This window comes from Bombina bombina, chromosome 8, assembly GCF_027579735.1.
Source record: "Bombina bombina isolate aBomBom1 chromosome 8, aBomBom1.pri, whole genome shotgun sequence".
NCBI classification, from domain to species: domain Eukaryota; kingdom Metazoa; phylum Chordata; class Amphibia; order Anura; family Bombinatoridae; genus Bombina; species Bombina bombina.
In genome coordinates, this window is record NC_069506.1 from 177,578,149 (window position 1) to 177,602,976 (window position 24,828).

General features: G+C 37.6%; 1 protein-coding gene across 1 annotated transcript in view; it reads right to left on the bottom strand.

The window, feature by feature from the left end:
• LOC128638649 (uncharacterized) overlaps positions 1-14,634 on the bottom strand; it is a 426,945-nt gene extending 412,311 nt beyond the window's left edge. The window contains exon 1 of the mRNA XM_053690744.1: positions 14,531-14,634. Coding sequence (XP_053546719.1) covers positions 14,531-14,564 — 34 coding nt within the window. The 5' untranslated portion in view covers positions 14,565-14,634. The remainder of the gene's footprint in view (positions 1-14,530) is intronic.
• Between the last annotated feature and the right edge of the window lie 10,194 nt (positions 14,635-24,828).

Sequence of the window (24,828 nt, forward strand, 5' to 3'; positions counted from 1 at the left end):
GACCAATCACGGAGCACGTCAATTACTGGGCATGATCCATATAGGGAATGCAAGCTAACAGACATACATTCTAGCCAATCAAACACGACACTGTGTACTAAGGGGCGTGCCGCCGCCCAGCTTTTATGAACACAGGATACAGATTCAGAACAATCACCCTCTGAGGAAGAAGCAATACACAAAGCTTTGAAACACGTAAGGGACCTCTTATCACTCCATTTGTGAGAGTTTGTTTTATTATTCTGGTGCTATATGCACTTTATATATTGTTTTTATGAACATTCTTTGTCTTGTGTTTGAAAACGGACACTCTTAGAACTATGCATGAAAGAAATTTCTCTGTTGAGATTTAAAGATACAGCGTTTGCAGTTCATATCCACAAAGTTGAGAACCACAGGCTAACATTGAGTGTTTTTTACATACCTCATATGTTTGAGGATTCATAATGTGAGTGGCCATTTGTCTATTTTAATTATAGTTTTTAACTTAATAAAACAGTTTTACGTTATGTATTTTTCTTCTGCCTCTCATTTTGCATAACTCTGCGTGGATCTTGGAGAATATCTATCATCAGTACACATCAGAACACTGAATCCATACTCTGAGAGGAGAAGGCAAGACACAGACGGCCAAGCATTTATCAACACTACTGAGTTCCGGAAGTTTCTCACTTACAAGAGGTGGCAACTTACCTCATATGATTGAGGTTTGTTCTAGTAAGTGCAATACCTACTGGATATAAAGTGTGATAAGCGTTTCCTCACTTTCAGTTCTTTTACATCCACATATTCTGTGGTTGGACTGCCTTTACTTTTCCTTATATATTTGCATTTTTATGTATGGAATATATGTGATTACATATAACTGAGCGTATATATACATATCTACAATTAATAACAATTTGCTGATCATAATCCACTTATAACTATTATTTGAATATATGTATATTTTTTGTTCTTTTATGTGATCTTCAACAAACGATCACATTTATCATCATCATTTTTTGATATATATACATATTGTATACTAACATATACAGGGAATGTGGGATTAGATTCCTGTGGAGGCGCTTTTCTCAAACCCCAATCTATTTCATATATATATATATATATATATATATATATATATATATATATATATATATATACAGGTGGCCTCGGTTTCCGCCGGTTCAATTTGTGCCGTTTCAGAATAACAACCTTTTTTTCAGTCATGTGACTGCTATTGAAAAGCAGTGCACTAATTAAAATAGCCAGTAGGTGGAGCTGTCCGCTTGTGTTGCAGCAAAGTTATGCAAGCTTAGCAGGTCTGAAATTAATCTGTGTACACAGAACAGACATTAGCTATCGAGCAGCTTTCAAAGCAGCAAGATCTAGCAGCCACTTCCCTATTATCTTTCTGTCCAGCTGCTTGAGGTGAGGGTGCCTAACTGCTTAATCAGTCCAGATTGAAATGCATAGAATAGGTGCAGACCCAATATTATCTAACATGCTAACAATGCAGAGAACTGTTTGCAGAGAAATGCAAGTAAAAAAATGTTTTTGTTCATTAAACTTAGTTTGATGATACAGTCTGCTGTGTGATTATTTAATTTGGTTTAAAATGCCGTTTAGTATTTAAAGTCTTCATTTCAAAGCTTTAAAAATAATGTACTGTATTAGGTGTTACTTATGTCAATTTTGAGAGGGGCCTGGAATCTAACTCCCTCACTTCCCATTGACTTACATTATAAACTGGGTTTCAATTTACAACAGTTTTGATTCACATAAATACATATACATTGGAGCCCTTTTCCATTAAGTAGATGAAAAAATGTAAAATCATATTTATGCAATATTCATATTTAATAAAGGTTTTAACTATCTATTTACTGTAAATATTTCACATACCAATGTTCTGCACATTTTTTAAATAGCTATTACTATATTTATCTGTATATATCTATAACTATATATAATCATGTGTAGATATATATATCTATATATCTATCTATCTATATATATATATATATATATATATATATTTAACACACAGAGAAAAACTCACTTACAAGCTCTCAACTAAGATTAAAAGCAAAACTGGAAGAGTTAGTTACCACATCTGACCAAATGGGACAAGCCCAGGTACCACGTCAAGGTCTCTTCCAAAACCTGGGTCCCTAGCACAGCCATACAAATGCAAGCTCTCAATCAAACAAACTGGGAACAAGTCAGAGTTCACAGACTTATGTAATCACCCTAGACATATACAAAACATGGATGGGACCTGCTCTGTCAGACTGGACTGGGTACACATCCAATGACCCTGCAACATGCTCAGCCCTGGGTGCTATAGCACTCTCAGGAAGCTGTGCTGTCTCCAGAGTCAAGTCAACCGCAGTTAACCCCAGACAAGCCTGGGTGCAAGGCCCATAGGGAAAATTACAAAATAAAATAATACAACACACAGAGAAAGTCCAGCACTTGCTTACAAACTCTCAGCTAAGATTAAAAGCTAAACTAGAAGAGTTAGTTACCGCATCTGGCCAAATGGGACAAGTGCAATGAGGAAAGGAGAACGCTGGGTCTCGGAGTAGATCAAAAAAGTGTTATTGAAGAACAGGCTTCAAAAAGGCACTGGTAAGATCCTATCTGACGCGTTTTGTGCATGCGTACATGCGCTTCATCAGAGATGGGACAAGCCCAGGTACCACGACAAGGTCTCTTCCAAAACCTGGGTCCCTAATACAGCCATACAAAAGCAAGCTCTCAATCAAACAAACTGGGAACAAGTCAGGGTTCACAGCACAGCTTCCTGAGAGTGCTATAGCACCCAGGGCTGAGCATGTTGCAGGGTCATGGATGTGTACCCAGTCCAGTCTGAGAGTGCAATCCCCTTCCGTGTTTTGTATATGTCTAGGGTGATTACATAAGTCTGTGAACCCTGACTTGTTCCCAGTTTGTTTGATTGAGACCTTGCAAAGGCGGAGCGGAGCAGAGGTCCGGAGCAGTCTTCCCAGATGTGCACGAAGCAAAGGCGGCATGGAGCGGAGGGGTTTTCCCAGATGTGACGATCCTCGGCGGCAGTCATCGGCTGTCCTCAGCGAAGGCGTGGAGGTTCCTCTTCATGTGATTGTCAGCCGCACACTAAAGATTGAATTCAAGGTACCCCATATTTATTGGGGTACCTTGCATTCCTATTGGCTAAAATTTTGAAAATCAGCCAATAGGATGAGAGTTACTGAAATCTTATTGGCTGATTTGAACAGCCAATAGGATTTCAGTAGCTCTATACCTATTGGCTGTTTTGAAAAATTCAGCCAATAGGAATGCAAGGTACCCCAAATTGATTGGGGTACCTTGCATTCAATATTCAGTATACGATGGACTTCGGATAAAGAGGAGCCTCCATGCCGCCCAGAACCACCGTTGCTGTGAGGACCGCCACCACCGCAGAGGACCGCCACATCTGGGAAGACCACTCTGGACCTCCACTCTGCGCCGCCTTCACTGTGAATGAAGATGATAGACTCACCTGGACGAAGACATTTAGGGACAATGGGTAGTTTAGGTTTATTAGTGTTAGATTTTTTTATTTTGGGGGGTTTGGTGGGTTGGGGGATTTTACTGTTAGGGGGGACTTTGTTTATTTTTAATGTAAAAGAGCTGATTTCTATAGTGCAATGCCCTACAAAAAAACACTTTTAAGGGCTATAGGTAGTTTAGTATTAGATTAGGGGGTGTTTTCATTTTGGGGGGGATTTTTTTTATAGGGGTATTAGTTTAGTTTTAATTTTATTATTTTGGATAGCTTTGTTTATTTTTTTTTTCTGTATTTTTACTTTTCTATTTTTTGTTGCTTGGGGGGTTGCATTTTTAATAAATAGACTGCCCTCTGGGCAGGCTTATCAACTTGTATATATATAAAAGATAGATAGTTAGAGCCCAGCACCATAAATTTCAATATTGGCTTCCAGCCTGTGTCCCTGTCACTATGGAGTATCAGCCACACTCCAAAAGATACAGTCCATATATACAAAGTGTAACAGCACCACAGCACAGTCTTGCTTCTTAGAGGTGAAAAATTCTTTTATTGAGGTACAACAACCATAAAAAAGCGACGTTTCGGACCTACATGGTCCTTATTCATGCATAGTTAAAAGACAACTGAACAAACATTTAAAAAGGGTATCTGAGCCAATCAGGGTTTGGTGCTGTGAACTAATTGATTTAACTCATACCTGTTCAGGTATTGCAATTTACTTTACTTAAGAGCCCCCTGGTGGCCCCAAAACACATAACACATTAAAACAAAAAAATATCTTATAAAAACAAATACAGATCATAGTCCCTATTCAGACCATAAGGGTGTAAAGTATTCAAACGTTTAATCCACCATACTTCTTTTTGCTTTAACTTTAATTCCCTATTGCCCCCTCTTCTATGTATGGGAATATGGTCTATAATTTGAAAGCAAAGTTGGCTAACTGTGTGTCCCATTTGTGTGAAGTGTGCAGAAACTGGTAATGACAAATCTTTAGATTTAATAGAGGCCTTATGTTGGCTAAACCTATCCCTGGCAGCCTGGGTGGTCTCGCCAATATAACAGAGCCCACATGGGCATTTAAGTAAATAGATTACATAATTCTTCTGGCATGTATATAATCCATTTATAGTGTATTGTTTCCTTTTATCATTTTGTGCTAGGTATTTGCCTTTAATTATAGAGTTACACTGGGCACAATGCAGACAGGGATAACATCCCTTATTTGGTGTAGTTAGATAATTAACATTAGATAGTTTAATAGTACCTATATCAGCACTAACAATATTATCCCTAAGGTTTTTAACCCTTCTATATGAGGGCATGGGGGGTAATTTGAAAGATTCTACTTCTGGATTATATTTAGACAGTAAGTGCCAATACTTTCTTACTATTCTGAAAACATCACTACTCAAATCACTATATTCCATAGAGAAAACCAGTCTGTTAGATCTATTTACTGTGCTATTTTTAGGATGTTTTTTAGTTTGTTTTATTTGTGTTTTATCTAACTCTTGAATACTCCTAGCCACTATCTCTTCTGGATATCCTCTTTGGATAAACTTATTGCCCATAGATTTCAATCTTTCTGGCAATATCTCTTGTTCTTGAACTATTCTCTTTGTACGCAATAGCTGGCTCCTGGGTATAGATTTAAATACAGTTTCTGGGTGAAAACTTTCATATCTTAGTAATGTATTCCTGTCTGTTTGTTTAGTGTAGAGATCAGTACTCAGCTTTGTACCTTGCTTATAGACAGTAGTGTCAAGAAAGTTAACTTTTTGATGAGAATATGTGAGTGTAAACCTAATGCCCACCATAGAGGCATTAATGTCCTCAACAAACTGAAGTAAGGACTCCAATGAGCCCCCCCATATGCCAAAAATATCATCTATATACCTTAGCCAGAGCTTACAGCTACTGATGAATGGCTGACTATTGTAGACAAATTTGTTCTCAAAGCCACTCATAAACAAATTGGCATATGAGGGGGCTACATTGGAGCCCATTGCTGTCCCCCGTTTTTTGCATATAATATGTGTCCTGAAAAAGGAAATAATTACAGTACAATATCAATCTTAGGATGTCATCAACAAAATCAATCTGAGATGGATTATATAGTTTACTTTCACTTAAGAAACTTTTAACAGTAGTTAAACCAGCCTCATGTGGAATTGAAGTATAGAGATTTACTACATCAAGTGTAAAGATTAAACATGTATCTTCTATTTCAACTCCTGCAAGTTTTGTTAAAAAATCATTTGTATCTTTAACAAATGATTTTTGTTGTTTAACTGAAGGAAAGAGGATCTTATCTAAAAAAATTGAAGTATTAGAAAACACAGAATCAGTACAAGCCACAATAGGGCATCCAGGTGGATGTGTGAGGTTTTTATGCACCTTGGGCAATGTATAGAAAACTGGTGTTATTGGAAATTTGTTAAACAAAAATTCATAAATCTCTTTAGAGATAATATTGCGTCCCAAGGCTCTATCTAAGATTCCTTTAAGTTCACTTTGTTTCTCTGTAAGGGGGGTTTTGATCTAATATTTCATAAACTCCCCCATCTGATAATTGTTGTAGAATTTCCTGGGTGTAATAATCAGTATCTAATATCACAATAGATCCGCCCTTATCTGCGTTTTTTATTGTGATATTTTTATTACTTTTTAGGGTAGATATAGCCTCCCATTCCCCTTTAGTTAAATGTTGTTGTTTAGTATATGGCTGCAGTTTTGCTTTCTTTACCAAACTAGCAACATCCTGTTGGACAAACTTGACAAAGGTTTCAATACCAGAGTTACTTGTAGGAGGTATAAATGAGGACTTTTTGTATAAATTCAAAGTTTTTAGATTAAAACAATCATTCTGCATTACTTCATTTATTGCATTTTGATCACACAAATTAGCCATATTACTCCCACCATATAATGCCTTTAACCTTAATGTCCTGAAAAATTTACAGAGATCTTTATCTATCTCAAAATCGTCATGATCTTTAACAGGGCAAAAAGACAGTCCTTTCATCAAGAGACTAAGTTCGTTATCTGATAGCTTATATCTGGAGATATTAATGACAAGGTTTTCTTCTTCAGACACAGGGGAGTTAGTTTTAGGCAGTTCATTTACCTGTGTTGTTATCTTCTCATGCCCTGTCGATGTCTCTCTCCTCTCTGTTGTCTGTGCGGCCTGTATAATTGCCGCTGTTGGTTCCATGCACTGCGGGTATACATCCTGGGCTCTCTTTGATCGGCGGTGCTTCCGCCCTCCCCTCCGGTGTCTCCTTCCGAAACGGAGTCTAAAAAACTCTCCCCGGATGATGTGCTTTCAGCCTTGTCCTGATCTTGATCCGTTGTTACTCTCTGCGTTCTCCTCCAGCGTGGGCCCTCACGTGACCTAGACGCATTGTCATGTGACCAGTGGTAAACTCGATGGTTAGCGTAATCCAGCTCGTCTCTCACGAACTTGACCCTTTTTCTCTCTTCAAGCTCCAAGCGGTATTGTGATAATAGGGCATCGATTTCGTCTTTGGTGGTCTTTAACATCTCCAAGGTAAACTTGGTTTCCATAGCTCGTTCTCTGTCTTGTACAGCTTTTTTCTGTTTTTCGATTTCAATTTGCAGACACTCCACCGTCAGGACAATCAGGTCAAATGAACATTTGTTCAATATACTTTCAAACTTATTTTTGTAGATTTCGTTATTAGACAGGATGGTAGGTCTTAACTTCACCCTTAAGCCCCTAGGGATCCTTTTAATGTGATAGTATTCTGCAAGTGTGACTGAATGCAGTTCCAGGGATATCAATTTTCTTTTTGTTTTTTCATACTCTTTCTTGATATCAACTTCAGCAGTATCCCTTAAAAAATTCCGTGATCCAAGGGCTAAAGAAGTGATGCGTGCAGCATCAATGTCCAAATAAGAGAACATAGATGGTTGTTTACCCTCCATAGTATTTTCACTCGCTTCAGGTGCTCGTAGCTCAGCTGATTCCATGAATAAAAGATAGATAGTTAGAGCCCAGCACCATAAATTTCAATATTGGCTTCCAGCCTGTGTGCCCGTCACTATGGAGTATCAGCCACACTCCAAAAGATACAGTCCATATATACAAAGTGTAACAACACCACAGCACAGTCTTGCTTCTTAGAGGTGAAAAATTCTTTTATTGAGGTACAACAACCATAAAAAAGCGACGTGTATATATATATATATTACCAAAATACCATCAGATATAGGTAGAAATCAGTTTTTTTTCTGAATAAAAAGAACATATTCTGCTATTTGAAGAACATTGGAATGTGAAATATTAATATTTCCATGTTGGTTTAGCGCACTTGAGAATATGCAATTTTGTTTACTAGCGAGTAGGCTGTTTTTTTCCCCAACATTTTTTGCTGCATTGACTTTTATGGGGGAATAGGTTATTGTGTGCACGATATTCTAAGTTCAGCTTTCTATGCGTGTTGGGTTAGCGGGCAAGTAAAAACAGTTTACTTTTAACTTGTAAATAAGCGCAACCTGACACGCTTATTTCTAGCAAAGTTTATGCTTAAAGGGACACTGAACCCAAATTTTTTCTTTTGTGATTCAGATAGAGCATGACGTTTTAAGCAACTTTCTAATGTACTCCTATTATCAAATTTTCTTTATTCTCTTGGTATCTTTATTTAAAATGCAAGAATGTAAGTTTATATGCCGGCCCATTTTTGGTGAACAACCTGGGTTGTTCTTGTTGATTGGTGGATAAATTCATCCACCAATAAAAAAGTGCTATCCAGAGTCCTGAACCAAAAAAAGCTTAGATGCCTTCTTTTTCAAATAAAGATAGAAAGAGAATGAAGAAAAATTGGTAATAGGAGTAAATTAGAAAGTTGCTTAAAATTGCATGCTCTGTCTGAATCACGAAAGAAAAAAAAAATTGGGTTCAGTGCCCCTTTATGCCAGAGCGTTAAATAGCACTCCACTTGTAATCTGGCCCATAATTATTTAAAAAATCATCTTTCTATAAAGTGTATTTTGTTAATATTTGATATAGAGCTAATGACCTTTTTAAGGGGGAAACCAAAGTACCAAGCTGGGAACATAAAACTCCTGTGACAAATCTGCCAGTTAAATTAGAGTTGTTGGATAACAGAAATACTTTATTTTATATAGCTAGTTGAATCAAGCTTTTCTCCCTTTTTCTCATTCATTGAGCATATTCCTGAAAATATAGCTCTGCTGTGTGAATCTGTCAGTTATGTGAATTTTTGTAATATATCTTTAAGAGGAGTACTTTCAATCCTACCTTACCTATCATCAGAAGAATTATTCCAGCATTACTCTACCATTTGACATATTGTCATCTTACAGCAAGTATTATTGCTAAACTGTTTACCTAAATCTGCCTGTCATTTCATTCAGCAGACTCCTATCCTCCTATACCCTACATCAGACCACTCCAATCTCTCCTATGAGGTTTACTGAAATTGCAATCTCTATTCCATACCCTCATGTCTTGCAGTGTCGGTAGAGGATTTATTAGGTGAAAGAAAATAATTTTGTTGATTTTGTCCTCTTGACCTACTATTGGTTTATCCCATTGTTTCCCTATGGTGGAGTCTCACTCAGTACAAATAAAGGATCCCTTTATTTACAACTGGGGATTTGCCATGGGCCTATATCCCCTTCTAAGGGTGCCTCCCAACCTCCAAGAATATACAATTCCTAGTTTATAATATTTATCACCCCTATGATATTTATGTGCCTATTATGATGACATATCTAAATCAACTTAATTTATCATCTAGCTGCCTTTTGAAAGAATAAATGGCTGTAAACTGTTTTTTTTTATAGTCTAACAGATGTTAATGTGTCATTAATTCTATTCTACAGAATATATCAATCCAGAAACAATACATCTAATCAAAGATCAATCCTTTTTTTCTCTAAATTACTGAATACAAAACCCAAGCTTTCTAAATTGATATGAGTAATGGTGTCCCCTTTCAGTGATACATGGAATAAGGCTTTTCTCTAATGATTCAGATAGAGAATAACATTTTCCAATTTACTTCTGCCTCATTCTTTTGGTTTTCTTTGTTGAAGGAGCAGCACTGCATTACTGGGAGCTATCTTAACATATTTGGTGAGCCAATGACTAGAGGCATCTATATGCAGCCACCAATTAGCAGCTAGCTTCCAGTAGTGCACTGCTGCTTCTGAGCTTACCTAGGTAAGATTCTCAAAAAGGATACCAAAATAACAAAGCAAATTGGATAATAAAGGTAGACTAGAACGTTGTTTAACACGCTCTATCTGAATCATGAAAGTGTAATTCTGACATTACAGTCCCTGTTATAATAATCGCCTAGATTTAGAGTTTTGCGTTAGCCGTCAAAACCAGCGTTAGGGGCTACTAACGCTGGTTTTGGGCTACCGCTGGTATTTAGAGTCTTGTAAGTAAGGGTTTAACGCTCACTTTCCAGCCGCGACTTTTTCATACCGCAGATCCCCCTACGCCATTTGCGTATCCTATCTTTTCAATGGGATCTTTCTAACGCTGGTATTTAGAGTCTTGGCTGGAGCGAGAGTTAGAACTCTAATGACAAAACTCCAGCCGCAGAGAAAAGCCAGGAGTTAAGAGCTTTATGGGCTAACGCCGGTTCATAAAGCTCTTAACTACTGTGCTCTAAAGTACACTAACACCCATAAACTACCTATGCACCCCTAAACCGAGGTCCCCCCACATCGCCGCCACTCTAATAATTTTTTTTAACCCCTAATCTGCCGACCACACACCGCCGCAACCTACGTTATCCCTATGTACCCCTAATCTGCTGCCCCTAACACCGCCAACCACTATATTATATTTATTAACCCCTAATCTGCCCCCCCCAACGTCGCCGCCACCTACCTACAATTATTAACCCCTAATCTGCCGACCGGACCTCACCGCTACTATAATAAAGTTATTAACCCCTAATCCGCCTCACTCCCGCCTCAAAAACCCTATAATAAATAGTATTAACCCCTAATCTGCCCTCCCTAACATCGCCGACACCTAACTTCAATTATTAACCCCTAATCTGCCGACCGGACCTCGCCGCTACTCTAATAAATGGATTAACCCCTAAAGCTAAGTCTAACCCTAACACTAACACCCCCCTAAGATAAATATAATTTTTATCTAACGAAATAAATTATTTATTATTAAATAAATTATTCCTATTTAAAGCTAAATACTTACCTGTAAAATAAACCCTAATATAGCTACAATATAAATTATAATTATATTGTAGCTATTTTAGGATTAATATTTATTTTACAGGCAACTTTGTATTTATTTTAACTAGGTACAATAGCTATTAAATAGTTATTAACTATTTAATAGCTACCTAGTTAAAATAATTACAAAATTACCTGTAAAATAAATCCTAACCTAAGTTACAATTAAACCTAACACTACACTAGCAATAAATTAATTAAATAAAATACCTACAATTAACTACAATTAAACCAAACACTACACTATCAATAAATTAATTACATACAAATACCTACAAATAAATGCAATTAAATAAACTAACTAAAGTACAAAAAATAAAAAAAGAACTAAGTTACAAAAAATAAAAAAATAGTTTACAAACATTATAAAAATATTACAACAATTTTAAGCTAATTAGACCTACTCTAAGCCCCCTAATAAAATAACAAAGCCCCCCAAAATAAAAAAATGCCCTACCCTATTCTAAAATACAAATAGAAAAGCTCTTTTACCTTACCAGCCCTTAAAAGGGCCTTTTGCGGGGCATGCCCCAAATAATTCTGCTCTTTTGCCTTTAAAAAAAAACATACAATACCCCCCCAACATTACAACCCACCACCCACATACCCCTAATCTAACCCAAACCCCCCTTAAATAAACCTAACACTAAGCCCCTGAAGATCTCCCTACCTTATCTTCACCATGCCGGGTATCACCGATCCGTCCACAAGAGGCTCCGAAGTCTTCATCCAAGCCCAAGCGGGGGCTGAAGAGGTCCATCATCGGGCTGAAGTCTTGATCCAAGCGGGCACTGAAGAGGTCCATCATCGGGCTGAAGTCTTGATCCAAGCGGGCGCTGAAGAGATCCATCATCGGGCTGAAGTCTTGATCCAAGCGGGCGCTAAAGAGATCCATCATCCGGCTGAAGTCTTCTACCAAGCGGCATCTTCAATCTTCTTTCTTCCGGATCCATCTTCATCCCGCCGACGCGGAACATCCATTCTGACCGACGACTTCCCGATGAATGACGGTTCCTTTAAAGGACGTCATCCAAGATGGCGTCCCTCGAATTCCGATTGGCTGATAGGATTCTATCAGCCAATCGGAATTAAGGTAGGAAAATTCTGATTGGCTGATGGAATCAGCCAATCAGATTCAAGTTCAATCCGATTGGCTGATCCGATCAGCCAAACAAGCTAGCAAGGGGTGTCAATCAGCCCGATCATATGCGATTGGGTGGATTTATGTACACCGCCTCAGAGGTGGCTTACGAGTTAAGGAGCAGGGGTCTTAAGACCGCTGCTTCTTAACTCCTGTTTCCATCGAGCCTGAAGGCTTGCGCGGAAACAAGGGGAACAGGGGTCATTCGGCCCTTGTTAAATCGACCCCTAAGTCTTCACTGGCACAATACACAACAATACTGGTGCATAGGCCCTCACAGAATATGTGTGTATGCCACTGAAAAATAGCAGTGACTTTTATTAGAAGCATTTTTGCTAATGGAGGTATACTGCAAAAATGCTTCTATTTAAAATTAAAATGCACCAATGCACAGTTCAGCTTTGACCTTTCTATCCCTTTTAAAACCTTTAGGGAGAACTTCAGCATATTGACTCACATATTTCAACATGACAAATTATAAAAAGGTCTAGACATGTGGGTGTTTAAATATAACTAGTTTCTTAAATAAGAAGCTTTAAAGAAATATTTTAAGTCTTTTTCTTTGCATTAAAGTTTTTTGTTCTCAAACCTTTGCTTTTTTGTTTTAAATGCAAAATAAAATTATTCAGTAACTACACAAACCAGGCTGAAACCTCTTCTTAAATTCACATGAATAAATATGTACTTTATATCCTGAGTATTAAATTGAGCTCAGTTAAATAAAAATCACTCAGTTAAATAAAACACATATATATATGTGTGTGTGTGTGTAAGTGTGTAATGTATGTGTATAATGTGTGGGTGTGTGTGTGTGTATATATATATATATGTGTGTGTGTGTGTGTGTGTGTGTGTGTAATGTATGTGTATAATGTATGTGTATATATATATATATATATATATATATATGTGTGTGTGTGTAAGTGTGTAATGCATGTGTATAATGTGTGTGTGTATGTGTATATATATATATATATATATATATGTGTGTGTGTGTGTAATGTATGTGTATAATGTGTGTGTGTGTATATATATATATATATATATAAATATGTATATATAATATAATATATATATATATGTATATATATATATATATATATATATATATATATATATATATATATATATATATATATATATATATATATATAGTATATATATATACAGGGCCGTCTTTCATATTGACTGGACCCTGGGCAAAAATGTTCTTGCCCCCCCCCCCCCCCCCCATGCAATTTTGCTCTCCACCCCAACATCCCAAAAAAACAACTAAATCAATTTATTTTATAATTGTTTTCAAAATTATTAGCCCAGCAGTGGATCATCCACTGCTGGGCTAATCATTTAAAAAAATGAAATAAATTGCAATTTGTGAAACTGGACCTAAGCAGTGTTAATAAGTAAATAAATATATATATAAATTCCTCCACTGTGGATTCATTTAATATTCTTTTGAATGTGATTCTAGTGTGAGGTTAGCTGGTTAAAGAGATTTAGGGCAGCCAACAGGAGCAAAGCAAGTTAAAGACTGAGGAGGAAGCATGGAGGTGCAGACAAATATAAGTTTACTGACTGGAACAGCAGAACTGCTATGGGAAGCTGTAAAATCTGAGCCAGAGAGAAAACAAAAACTATAAAAAATAAACCTTATATAATTAATGTATGAAGTATCAGCATGACACTATACATCAGCAACAGCAGCACATGTCACTTCTTTGCTAGGGACAAGTTCTCTCTCACCCTGCACTAGACAATGCTGCATGGGGAGGGACGTGTGTGCACTCACTTGTTCTTCCCACTGACACCTTTCTACAAAGCACTGTTCCCCTAACAAACTTCAGTTAGTTGATCTTAGGGCCACAGCAGAAAGAGCAGGGCTAAGGGGACCAGCAGACTGGATGCTGTCTGCCCAAGGCTGCATGGATACAGTGTGAGATGTGTCATACAGCCTCAAGACTGAAGAGAGCAGTGTATGCAGCTGCACAGATGCTCAAATCCTCATGTGCCTGCCACGCCAACTTTCTGCTGCATGCGCCTACAGTCTGCCCTACCCAGAAACTATCCCCACCACCAGAGCAGTTACCTGGTAACAGTGGTAACCCCAGCAGGACCTTTTCTGATGCAGTGGGAATGGCTGGATGCCGAGGCACAGTTTTTAAAAAAAATATATATAAGCAGAGTACTTTTGACTGTGACAGTATTATGATTGAATGTGTGTGTTCCCCATGTCACATCAGCAGTCTTGGGCCCCTCAACAGAGACTGGGGCCTGGGCAGCTGCCCCTTTTGCCCTGTGTTAAAGACGGCCCTGTATATATATATATATATATATATATATATATATATACAGTATGTGTGTGTGTAATATGTGTGTGTGTATGAGTGTGTGTGTGTGTTTTAGTTTGTCTTGTGATCTAGGAATTTCTTCAGCAAAAAGTTCTCTCTTTATTCCATCTATCCCATTTAACACAATAGAAGTTCTAACCTCATCAGCTTATTTGCATATTTTGATATTTATAGTAATCATTATAATGTTTTACATCCTGATTTTATATCAGTGTTATATCAAGTTATAGTTAAGTTTTCAATACTCACAAATAAATGTAAGGCAGACTGTCATAGAATCCATGCCGTCAATATGTGAACTTCTTTATGAATATTTATATCATAAACGACTTAAGAAGTCTTCTCTTCCTCTTTTAATTTGTGCAATTAGCACACGCCACTTTTTCAGTATCTTGTATTTTGTTTTTTATTTCACTTCCCTAAATTACTGTATTTACAAAATGTGTTAGCACTGCCATCTGCTGCTGATTTAAGGGTACTAGAAAATATTTTACAAGTACTATCAAAAGGATTCTAATCTTTCAATTTTTGCAGCCCAAAATATTTTTTTCCTTCTGGGTTACTTTTTGCCTTCAATTAAAAATATCTTATTCCTGCAAATTACTAAGATTTTCAAAGTACTAGAACACATGTGAAACAGCCAGCTGCTCAGTAACCATGGACACCAAACTGCTTTTACCCAATCCTCAACATCTGGTCTGTCAGTGGGTACTAAAAACAGGAATTGAATAACTCATTAAAGGGACAGTCAAGTCCAAAATAAACTTTCATGATTCAAATAGGGAATGCCATTTTAAACAACTCTCCAATTTACTTTTATCACCAAATTTGCTTTGTTCTCTTGGTATTATTAGTTGAAAGCTAAACCTAGGTAGGCTCATATGCTAATTTCTTAGACCTTAAAGGCCGCCCCTAATCTGAATGCATTTTGACAGTTTTTCAGCAGTAGAGGGCGTTACTTCATGTGTGCTATATAGATAACATTGAGCTCACGCACGTGAAGTTACCTAGCTGTCAACACTGATTGGCTAAAATGCAAGTCTGTCAAAAGAACTGAAATAAGGGGACAGTTTGCAGAGGCATCGATACAAGGCAACTACAGAAGTAAAACGTGTATTATTATAACTGTGTTGGTTATGCAAAACTGGGGAATGGGTAATAAAGGGATCATCTATCTTTTTAAACAACAAAAATGCTGATGTTGACTGTCCCTTTAAATGACCAAAAATGCATAATTAATAAGTTCCAAAAATCATCAAGCTGACTGGTAGAGGATATTACCAAAATTACCATTACCAAAAAAATAGTCACACTAAAATCAAAGTGCTGAAATGTCAGAATATGATGGACGACTGTCTGTCCAAAACACCAACAAGTGTACAGAACAAAAGCCTCCATAAAGATGAGTATATGCATGAGCCACAAGAGGAGAAACTACCCCCCCCCCCCAGTATTGGCAATTTGATCTTTGCCTTGTCAAAAATCTACCTGTTTTAAAATATTGCTGTATATTAATAACTGATTAAGTATAATTAAATATTAAAAGAGGAAAGTGCAAAGCAGACGAAAAGAGAGTAATCATAAAAAGACAGCTTCTTCAGTAGGCTCCATTGATTATAAATCAAGGTTCATGATCAATGAAACTTGGGAGGTAGATAAGTAACACTTACTTTGTATACATATTTTTTTATTTTCAATCATTATAATATGTGCGTAATAATATATAAAACCTTAAAGCTATATTTCTATAACATTTCTTACCATATTAACAAACTTTCTCATATTAGCTGACTCCACATCCATGAATCCGTATCTGGCCGCTGTAACACTGCTCTTAAAAGGCTACACGAGGGGCACTAGCATGTATTCAAATCAACACCTTTAATTAATTTCATGGTCATGTCAAGTATTGATATAAACAACTATTCCTTAAGGTTTGGCAGCAAGCACCCATGGGGGGAGAGTGATGTCTGTAAATAATGTGAATCCATGTATGGGAAAATTTTTTGAGAAAGCATCAAAGAAGGGGCATGAAATGCATCCGATGGGCTGCGTTGTTCACCAATGATATTAGTTCCAATGTTTTATACATTGTATCATTAGGAGTTGATTTTAAAGGGACATCAAAAACATTTTTTTAATTTTATGATTCAGATAGAGCATACCATTTTAAACAATTTTCCAATTTTATTCCAAGAATGGAGACTTCATATTTTGCTTAAAATGTATTTTACTCCACACTGCAGCAATACAAAGCAATAGTATATATCAGAACATAGTGAAACAGATCAACAGAAAAGCCAGGAGATATGTCAGAAAGCTCTTGCCACTATAATTGCAATTACCTCTCCATTGCATTTTTACTTCCCCTATTGTGTTTTCTCTATATAGTCTTTAATCCATTTTCCTTCTCTCTGTTTGCAGAAATATATATTTTCTCTTTTCTGTTATATCTTTACTTTTCCTGATTTTCACCATTTGTTTAATTCCCAGCACTTGCCGTTCCTTTAATTTTTCCCATTTACTCCCTTTACCGAAAGTGCAATTCAGATTTTTTTTCCTGTGTCGTTTTCCTCTTGGTTCGCTACCTTTCTTATTCCAAATTAATTTTTTTCCTTTTCGGTCTAGTTACATTTTTTCCTGCGGTAGAATTTTCACTCTGTTTTCCCTCTGTGTTCACCCATTTTCACTTGTTTTCTTCCTTTGCTCGCTCTTTTCTTACTCACTGTTGGTCAGCCTTCCGAAATTGCTTGACACTACTCTTCCTTCACACCCCCATTGTTATTGGTTTTCCGGCCCTTTTTCTCCGACTACTGTCTCACACCTGCAGTTTATCCTCAGCGGTCCTTCCTACGCTCCCTCTCCCTCACACAAAGTGGATAAAATAATTTTTATTACATTGTACTTTATCTGACATATTTTATTTTTACTAATATGATGAACAAATGTATGACGAAGATGGATGATACAATGACAAATTTTATGTCTGCAATTAATTCAGAATAGCCAAAAAAGTGTACTTAAAAAGGAAGCATTTGAAAGCTTCAGCTGACATTTCTCCAATGTAAGAAGACATTGGGGCCCATTTATCAAAGGTCTTGCAGACCTAATCCGACAGTGCGGATCAGGTCCGCAAGACCTCGCTGAATGCGGAGAGCAATATGCTCTCCGTATTCAGCATTGCACCAGCAGCTCTTGTGAGCTGCTGGTGCAATGCCGCCCCCTGCAGACTCGCGGCCAATAGGCTGCCAGCAGGGGGTGTCAATCAAGTACGATCGGGTTGATTTCCGGCGATTCCTGTCCGCCTCATCAGAGCAGATGGACAGGATTATGGAGCAGCGGTCTTAAGACCACTGCTCCATAACTTGTGTTTCTGGCGAGTCTGAAGACTCGCCAGAAACACGGGCCCACAAGCTCCTTATAGAGCTTGATAAATGGGCCCCATAGCCTTAGCTCTAAACAAGGTGTAAGCTTTCACAAATCAAGCACCCAAGTGTAAGCCTGCAGTGACCTTCAGGAACACCTGGAGTTTGACTCTACTACTCTTAACCCTTCAAACATCTCTCTTCAAATTGACCCTTCCCTACCCTTTTCTTCTTATACAGATGCACCAGATTCTCCCTCAGAGGATGAAGCAAAAAAATAAAAAGGTAAAATGTTTCACCATTTCTTATTCGTATGATGACTCTGACAGCTCTCTATCCGATGAGTATTTAAAAGCAAAAACGATGCAAAAAAAACCCTAAACCCCTTAAAATTGATCAACCCATTTTCTAGAGTCCTGTGGCAATCCTTATTTTCACCCTGATGATATATAAAACCCAAAATCTTCTGAATAGTGCTCTCCTCCAATGTGGCAGAATAGGTAGATTATTGTTTAAGCAACCCACTTCCTAAGGACGTCAGAGCAAATCTCGGGGCACAATGCCCTTGTCCTCAGATAACTCAACTATAACTCCAAAAATAGACCAAAACATGATTCAATTTATAAGTTCTTCTTGCATAAATATTAAAAGAGGAACTGACCAGTTCCTCAAAGTCAGTTAAGACAAATTACTGGACACTACAGCTTCAGCCACAAAAATGTTTTAGTTGGCAGAACAAGCTGTTTAACATAAGACCACACTTAATCCATTAGAAATTGTAAATGGATCCAAACAGTAATATGTTTACTCAGAAAAGCTAATACTACTCTAGCGGCTGAAGAAAGATGCTTAATCTTTAAGCGCATGGATCCAAAGGTTCAGGATTATGCTTTCACAGAATTTGGATGATAATGCCAATGGCTTACTTTTTCGCAACAAATATATTAAGAAGTTAAATTCTTATATGAATACCTTTATAGCTCTTTTCAAAACTAAAGCCTTAGTTAAAAAAATTGCTTTATCCCAACAATAGCCTTTTTCAAATATGAGAGAATCAGGGGACATATTCCCTGCCAAGCCTCTTCCTCCAATCCCCAACAACAACAATACCAGCAATACTTGTAACCTTATCAGCAGTACAGAAGTTAGTCAAATTTTAATTTCTTACCATCCAGATGACGTAGAATTCAAGTGGTTCCAGAACCAGGAATAGAGGAAGATCTCTTTCAGGTAATGAAATTCCCTCCCCCTCTCCCTCTTTCTTCGCCAAATGAGGTTGGGGAACATTTACAGTTATTTTTTTTTTTTCCTAAACTGGTCTCTTATAACTGGGTTCGATAAATCATTTTAGGACTTGTCATAGATTTTGTGTCCCCTCCCACAACCAGCTATGGAATCTTTAAATTAATCATTTTAAACATTTCTAAGCTGGTTGAGGGCTAATCACAACAACAAGCTTATACGATTGAGCTTGTTTTAAAGTTCAAACAACCATAAGGAAACCAAAACGATGGTGATTAAAGTGAAGTATCCAACAGGATTGCACTATATTTTTTTCTCTCTTCCATTTGAGGTGTCCTGTTACTGAATATTACCTAGAGGAAGTGCTTGGTGTGAGCCTATCACATCACTGCGGATTTACAATAGAACTTGATAAAAGCTCTTAAAGGGCCACTAAACCAAAAATCTTTCTTTCATGATTCAGATAGAACATACAAATTTAAACAACATTACAATTTACTTCTATTATTTATTTTGCTTCATTTTTTAGATATCCTTATTTGAAGAAAAAGCAATGCACGTGGGTGAGCCAATCACATGAGGCTTCTATGTGCAGCAACCAATCAGCAGCTACTATTGTACCAGATATTTTGTTAAGATTGAACTGCACTATTCTTTATTATTCCCTCTTTTTAAGGTACTGGCATCCATTATTTGAGGAACTTATCACAATTTTTGTTGCTCACCCTAAAGAAAAATCAGAAGGGAATCCCGTTCTTATTTTTTAAGGCTTCATCATAGACACTTCCAACTCTATTCTTAGGGTTCCATTTATTAAGCAGTTCCTGCTTTGGAGGCCCATCATTTCAGGATCACCTGAAACAAAAGTTAAGAAGTTGCAGTCATAAGACCACTGCTTCTTAACCTGTCCACCACCTACAAGGTAACGGACTGAAATAATCCTGATTTGCTACCATTGGGATGATTGACAGCTCCTGCTAGTGACTGATTGACCACCAGTGAGTAGGGGCACCATTGTACAAGCATTTCTGGTGAAATGCTTGTGCAATGATAAAAGCAGGCAGCATATGCTGTTCGCCCATAGCGATTTCCAGCAGAGATGATTTGCTGTAGTCGACCATTATGACATGGAGCCCTAGGTCTCCTAAAAGACAAAATCAAAAATATCAAGAGAGAAATTTCCTCTTTGTTGAAGAGAGATTTCTTCACTATAAGAACTGTTGCCAGAATAATTGGCCTCTTGTCTTTCTCTATCCAAGCAATTTGTTCCTGCTCCTCTACATTTCAGGGCTCTTCATGCAGGATGCAGGTATTTCTTCTGATTTTTCAGGTCACTCTGTTTGAGGAGCTGTTGCTTCTAATGTCTCCATTAAGTCTGCCTCTTTAAAGGATAATCTTAATGCTGCTGATTGGTCTTCTAACTCTATTTTTCGTTAGCATTACCTAAGAGCTATGATATCAGTCAGCCTGCTTTAATATTTTGCAATGATCCATTTTGCTTGAAACTAGCAACATATGATGTCTCATTTCTTAAAATAAAATTCTGATTATCCTAGCTTTCTGGTCAGGATAATCATAATTTTCTTCATCACTTATCTCAACTTCATGATATGTTCCTTCCAGGCTCTCTTATTCTCCTGTTTCAGAATTAATTTTTTTTACTTGTTTTTTTATCTAAGTTTTTTGGCTTTGGCTCTTTGGCAATTTTTATTTTTATTGGAAAACAAAGCAATTCAGTTCAATATGTTAATAGTACAGAAGATCTATAGTAAATATAACAGGGTAGCTTAGTGTTACAGAGCTTTGGCAGTATACATAAACATAGTCAGTGTCCTTATATTATCTAGAATTAAGAGATTCCTCCCAAATGAACTTAATAGAGAAACTAATCATCCAATTTACACGTAAGATAATGGTGATATTTTTCTAGTACCAATGTTGTTGAAACCAAACTGATCCAATACTCTTTGGACAGAATAACTTTATTCTTCCATTGAGGCCCATTCATCAAGTATCTAATTTTCTTTGTTTTCTTGGTATCCTTTGTTGAAAGACAGGAAGATAAGGTCAGGAGCATGCAGCACTATATGGCAGCGGTTTTGCAAGAATGTTATACATTAGTAAGAGCACTAGATTGCAGCACTTTTTCCTGTCATGTACTGCTCCAGACATGCACACGTAACTATCTAGATGTCTCCTCTATAAAGAATAACATGAGAACAAAGCAAATTTTATAATAGAAGTAAATTTGATTTTTCTTAAATGAATTGCTCTGTCTGAATCATGAAAGTAAAATGTTGGGTTTCATGTCCCTTTAATACATACTAGTGCTCCTGTGTAGTCTTATCAGAGCAGTTCTACAGTGACTGGATACATGGACGTGGAGTTGGCTAATGAGAGAAAGTATAAGTAAGCAGTGAGGTTGAGCGTTCCTCAAGTGATCAACACATCCAGATTCAGAGAGGATAAAACTCTTCTGGATGTGGTAACTTCCCGCCTTGATAGGTATGGACTGTCTTGTTTTGTTTTGTTAAGAAGATATTAACATATACTTGTTCATTGAACAAGGGACATTTTTTACATTGTGAAAATAATAACAAAAAAGTGATGCCTACATTGGGCTAGATTACTAATTATTGTTAGCGTGGGGTAAGCAATATTGTGACCCTCCTAACTGGTGGGCATATTACAAGTTGAAAGTAAATGGGTGCACTCGAGAGCAAACGAAATTTGTGCTTAACAGGTTAGCTCAAGTGAAGACCTAGGGGCCGATTTAACAATCTGCAGGCGGACATGATCCGCTGTAGCCGATCATGCCCGCTGCACATCGATAAATGCCGACAGCATACGCAGTCAGCATTTATCATTGCACAAGCATTTCTAGTGAAATGATTGTGCATTGAACGACCCTGCACATTAGTGGCCAATCGCCCACTAGCAGGGGGTGTCAATCAACCCGATCGTATCTAGTCAGGCTGATTGCTGTCCGCCTTTAGAGGTGGCGGACTAGTTAAAGAGCAGCGTTCTTAAGACCGCTGCTTCTTAACTCCTGTTTACGGGAAAGCCTGAAGGCTTGCACGGAAACAGATGCATTGACGGGTTTATAAATCCCCCCCTCAGCGTAAAGTGGCGTGCTAATTTTTTTCTTCCCTAAAAGTATGCTTCATATACAGACGGGTTAGCATGCATTTACAAGGTTAAAGTAAAACCCCTGCAGACTATTTTCAGGACTTCGGATATTGCAACTGCATTAACTTCTCCCCATAGATTTTAATGGACTGTGCTGATAAAAAAAAATTACTAACACTTTTAGCTCACTTAGGCCTAGATTTAGAGTTTGGCGGTAGCCGTGAAAACCAGCGTTAGAGGCTCCTAAGGCTGGTTTTAGGCTACCGCCGGTATTTGGAGTCACTGAAAATAGGGTCTAACGCTCACTTTTCAGCCGCGACTTTTCCATACCGCAGATCCCCTTACGTAAATTACGTATCCTATCTTTTCAATGGGATCTTCCTAACTCCGGTATTTAGAGTCGTTTCTGAAGTGAGCGTTAGAGCTCTAACGACAAAACTCCAGCCGCAGAAAAAAAGCAGGAGTTAAGAGCTTTCTGGGCTAACGCCGGTTCATAAAGCTCTTAACTACTGTACCCTAAAGTACACTAACACCCATAAACTACCTATGTACCCCTAAACTGAGGTCCCCCCACATCGCCGCCACTCGTTTTTTTTTTTAACCCCTAATCTGCCGACCGCAAAGCGCTGCCAGCTAAATTATCCCCTATGTACCCCTAATCTGCTGCCCCTAACCCCGCCGACCCCTGCATTATATTTATTAACCCCTAACCTGCCCCCCACAACGTCGCCGCCAGCTACTTACAATAATTAACCCCTAATCTGCCGACCGCAAAGCGCCGCCACCTACATTATAGCTATGTACCCCTAATCTGCTGCCCCTAACACCGCCGACCCCTATATTATATTTATTAACCCCTAATCTGCCGCCCTCAACGTCGCCGACACCTGCCTACACTTATTAACCCCTAATCTGCCGAGCGGACCGCACCGCTACTATAATAAAGTTATTAACCCCTAATCCGCCTCACTAACCCTATCATAAATAGTATTAACCCCTAATCTGCCCTCCCTAACATCGCTGACACCTAACTTCAATTATTAACCCCTAATCTGCCGACCGGAGCTCACCGCTACTATAATAAATGGATTAACCCCTAAAGCTAAGTCTAACCCTAACACTAACACCCCCCTAACTTAAATATAATTTACATCTAACGAAATTAATTATCTCTTATTAAATAAATTATTCCTATTTAAAGCTAAATACTTACCTGTAAAAGAAATCCTAATATAGCTACAATATAAATTATAATTATATTTTAGCTATTTTAGGATTAATATTTATTTTACAGGCAACTTTGTATTTATTTTAACCAGGTACAATAGCTATTAAATAGTTAAGAACTATTTAATAGTTACCTAGTTAAAATAATAACAAAATTACCTGTAAAATAAATCCTAACCTAAGTTATAATTAAACCTAACACTACACTATCAATAAATTAATTAAATAAAATACCTACAATTACCTACAATAAAACCTAACACTACACTATCAATAAATAAATTAAATACAATTCCTACAAATAACTACAATGAAATAAACTAACTAAAGTACAAAAAATAAAAAAGAACTAAGTTACAAAAAATAAAAAAATATTTACAAACATCAGAAAAATATTACAACAATTTTAAACTAATTACACCTACTCTAGGCCCCCTAATAAAATAACAAAGACCCCCAAAATAAAAAAATGTCCTACCCTATTCTAAATTAATAAAGTTAAAAGCTCTTTTACCTTACCAGCCCTGAACAGGGCCCTTTGCGGGCATGCCCCAAGAAAATCAGCTCTTTTGCCTGTAAAAAAAAACATACAATACCCCCCCCCAACATTACAACCCACCACCCACATACCCCTAATCTAACCCAAACCCCCCTTAAATAAACCTAACACTAAGCCCCTGAAGATCTTCCTACCTTGTCTTCACCTCAACAGGTATCACCGATCCGTCCTGGCATCCGGTGCTGAAGAGGTCCAGAAGAGGCTCCAAAGTCTTCCTCCTATCCGGCAAGAAGAGGACATCCGGACCGGCAAACATCTTCATCCAAGCGGCATCTTCTATCTTCTTCCATCCGGTGCGGAGCGGGTCAATCTTGAAGCAGCCGACGCGGATCCATCCTCTTCTTTCGGCGTCTCCCGACGAATGACGGTTCCTTTAAGGGACGTCATCCAAGATGGCGTCCCTCGAATTCCGATTGGCTGATAGGATTCTATCAGCCAATCGGAATTAAGGTAAGAATATTCTGATTGGCTGATGGAATCAGCCAATCAGAATCAAGTTCAATCCGATTGGCTGATCCAATCAGCCAATCAGATTGAGCTCGCATTCTATTGGCTGATCGGAACAGCCAATAGAATGCAAGCTCAATCTGATTGGCTGATTGGATCAGCCAATCAGATTGAACTTGATTCTGATTGGCTGATTCCATCAGCCAATCAGAATATTCTTACCTTAATTCCGATTGGCTGATAGAATCCTGCAAAAAAAAACAAAAAAAAAAAAACAATTTCCAAAAAAGGCCACGACCCTCAATTCAATAATAATAAAACGTCCATTTATTGTGTACACATAGTACAAACAATTAAAATCTGTAGAGCAGCATCAAAAAATGTACAAAGTGTAGGTAAGATCACAGTCTTACGCGTTTCAGCATGGATTTGCCGTAATCATAGACTCATTGTGAAGTTAATTACTACATACATTTAAAGAACCAACTCTCACCTGATTGGTACTCTAAAAACATACAACTACCACTTTGATTAGAGGCAACATCTAGGTCCTAAAGACCTCCCTATCTCTTACTCAT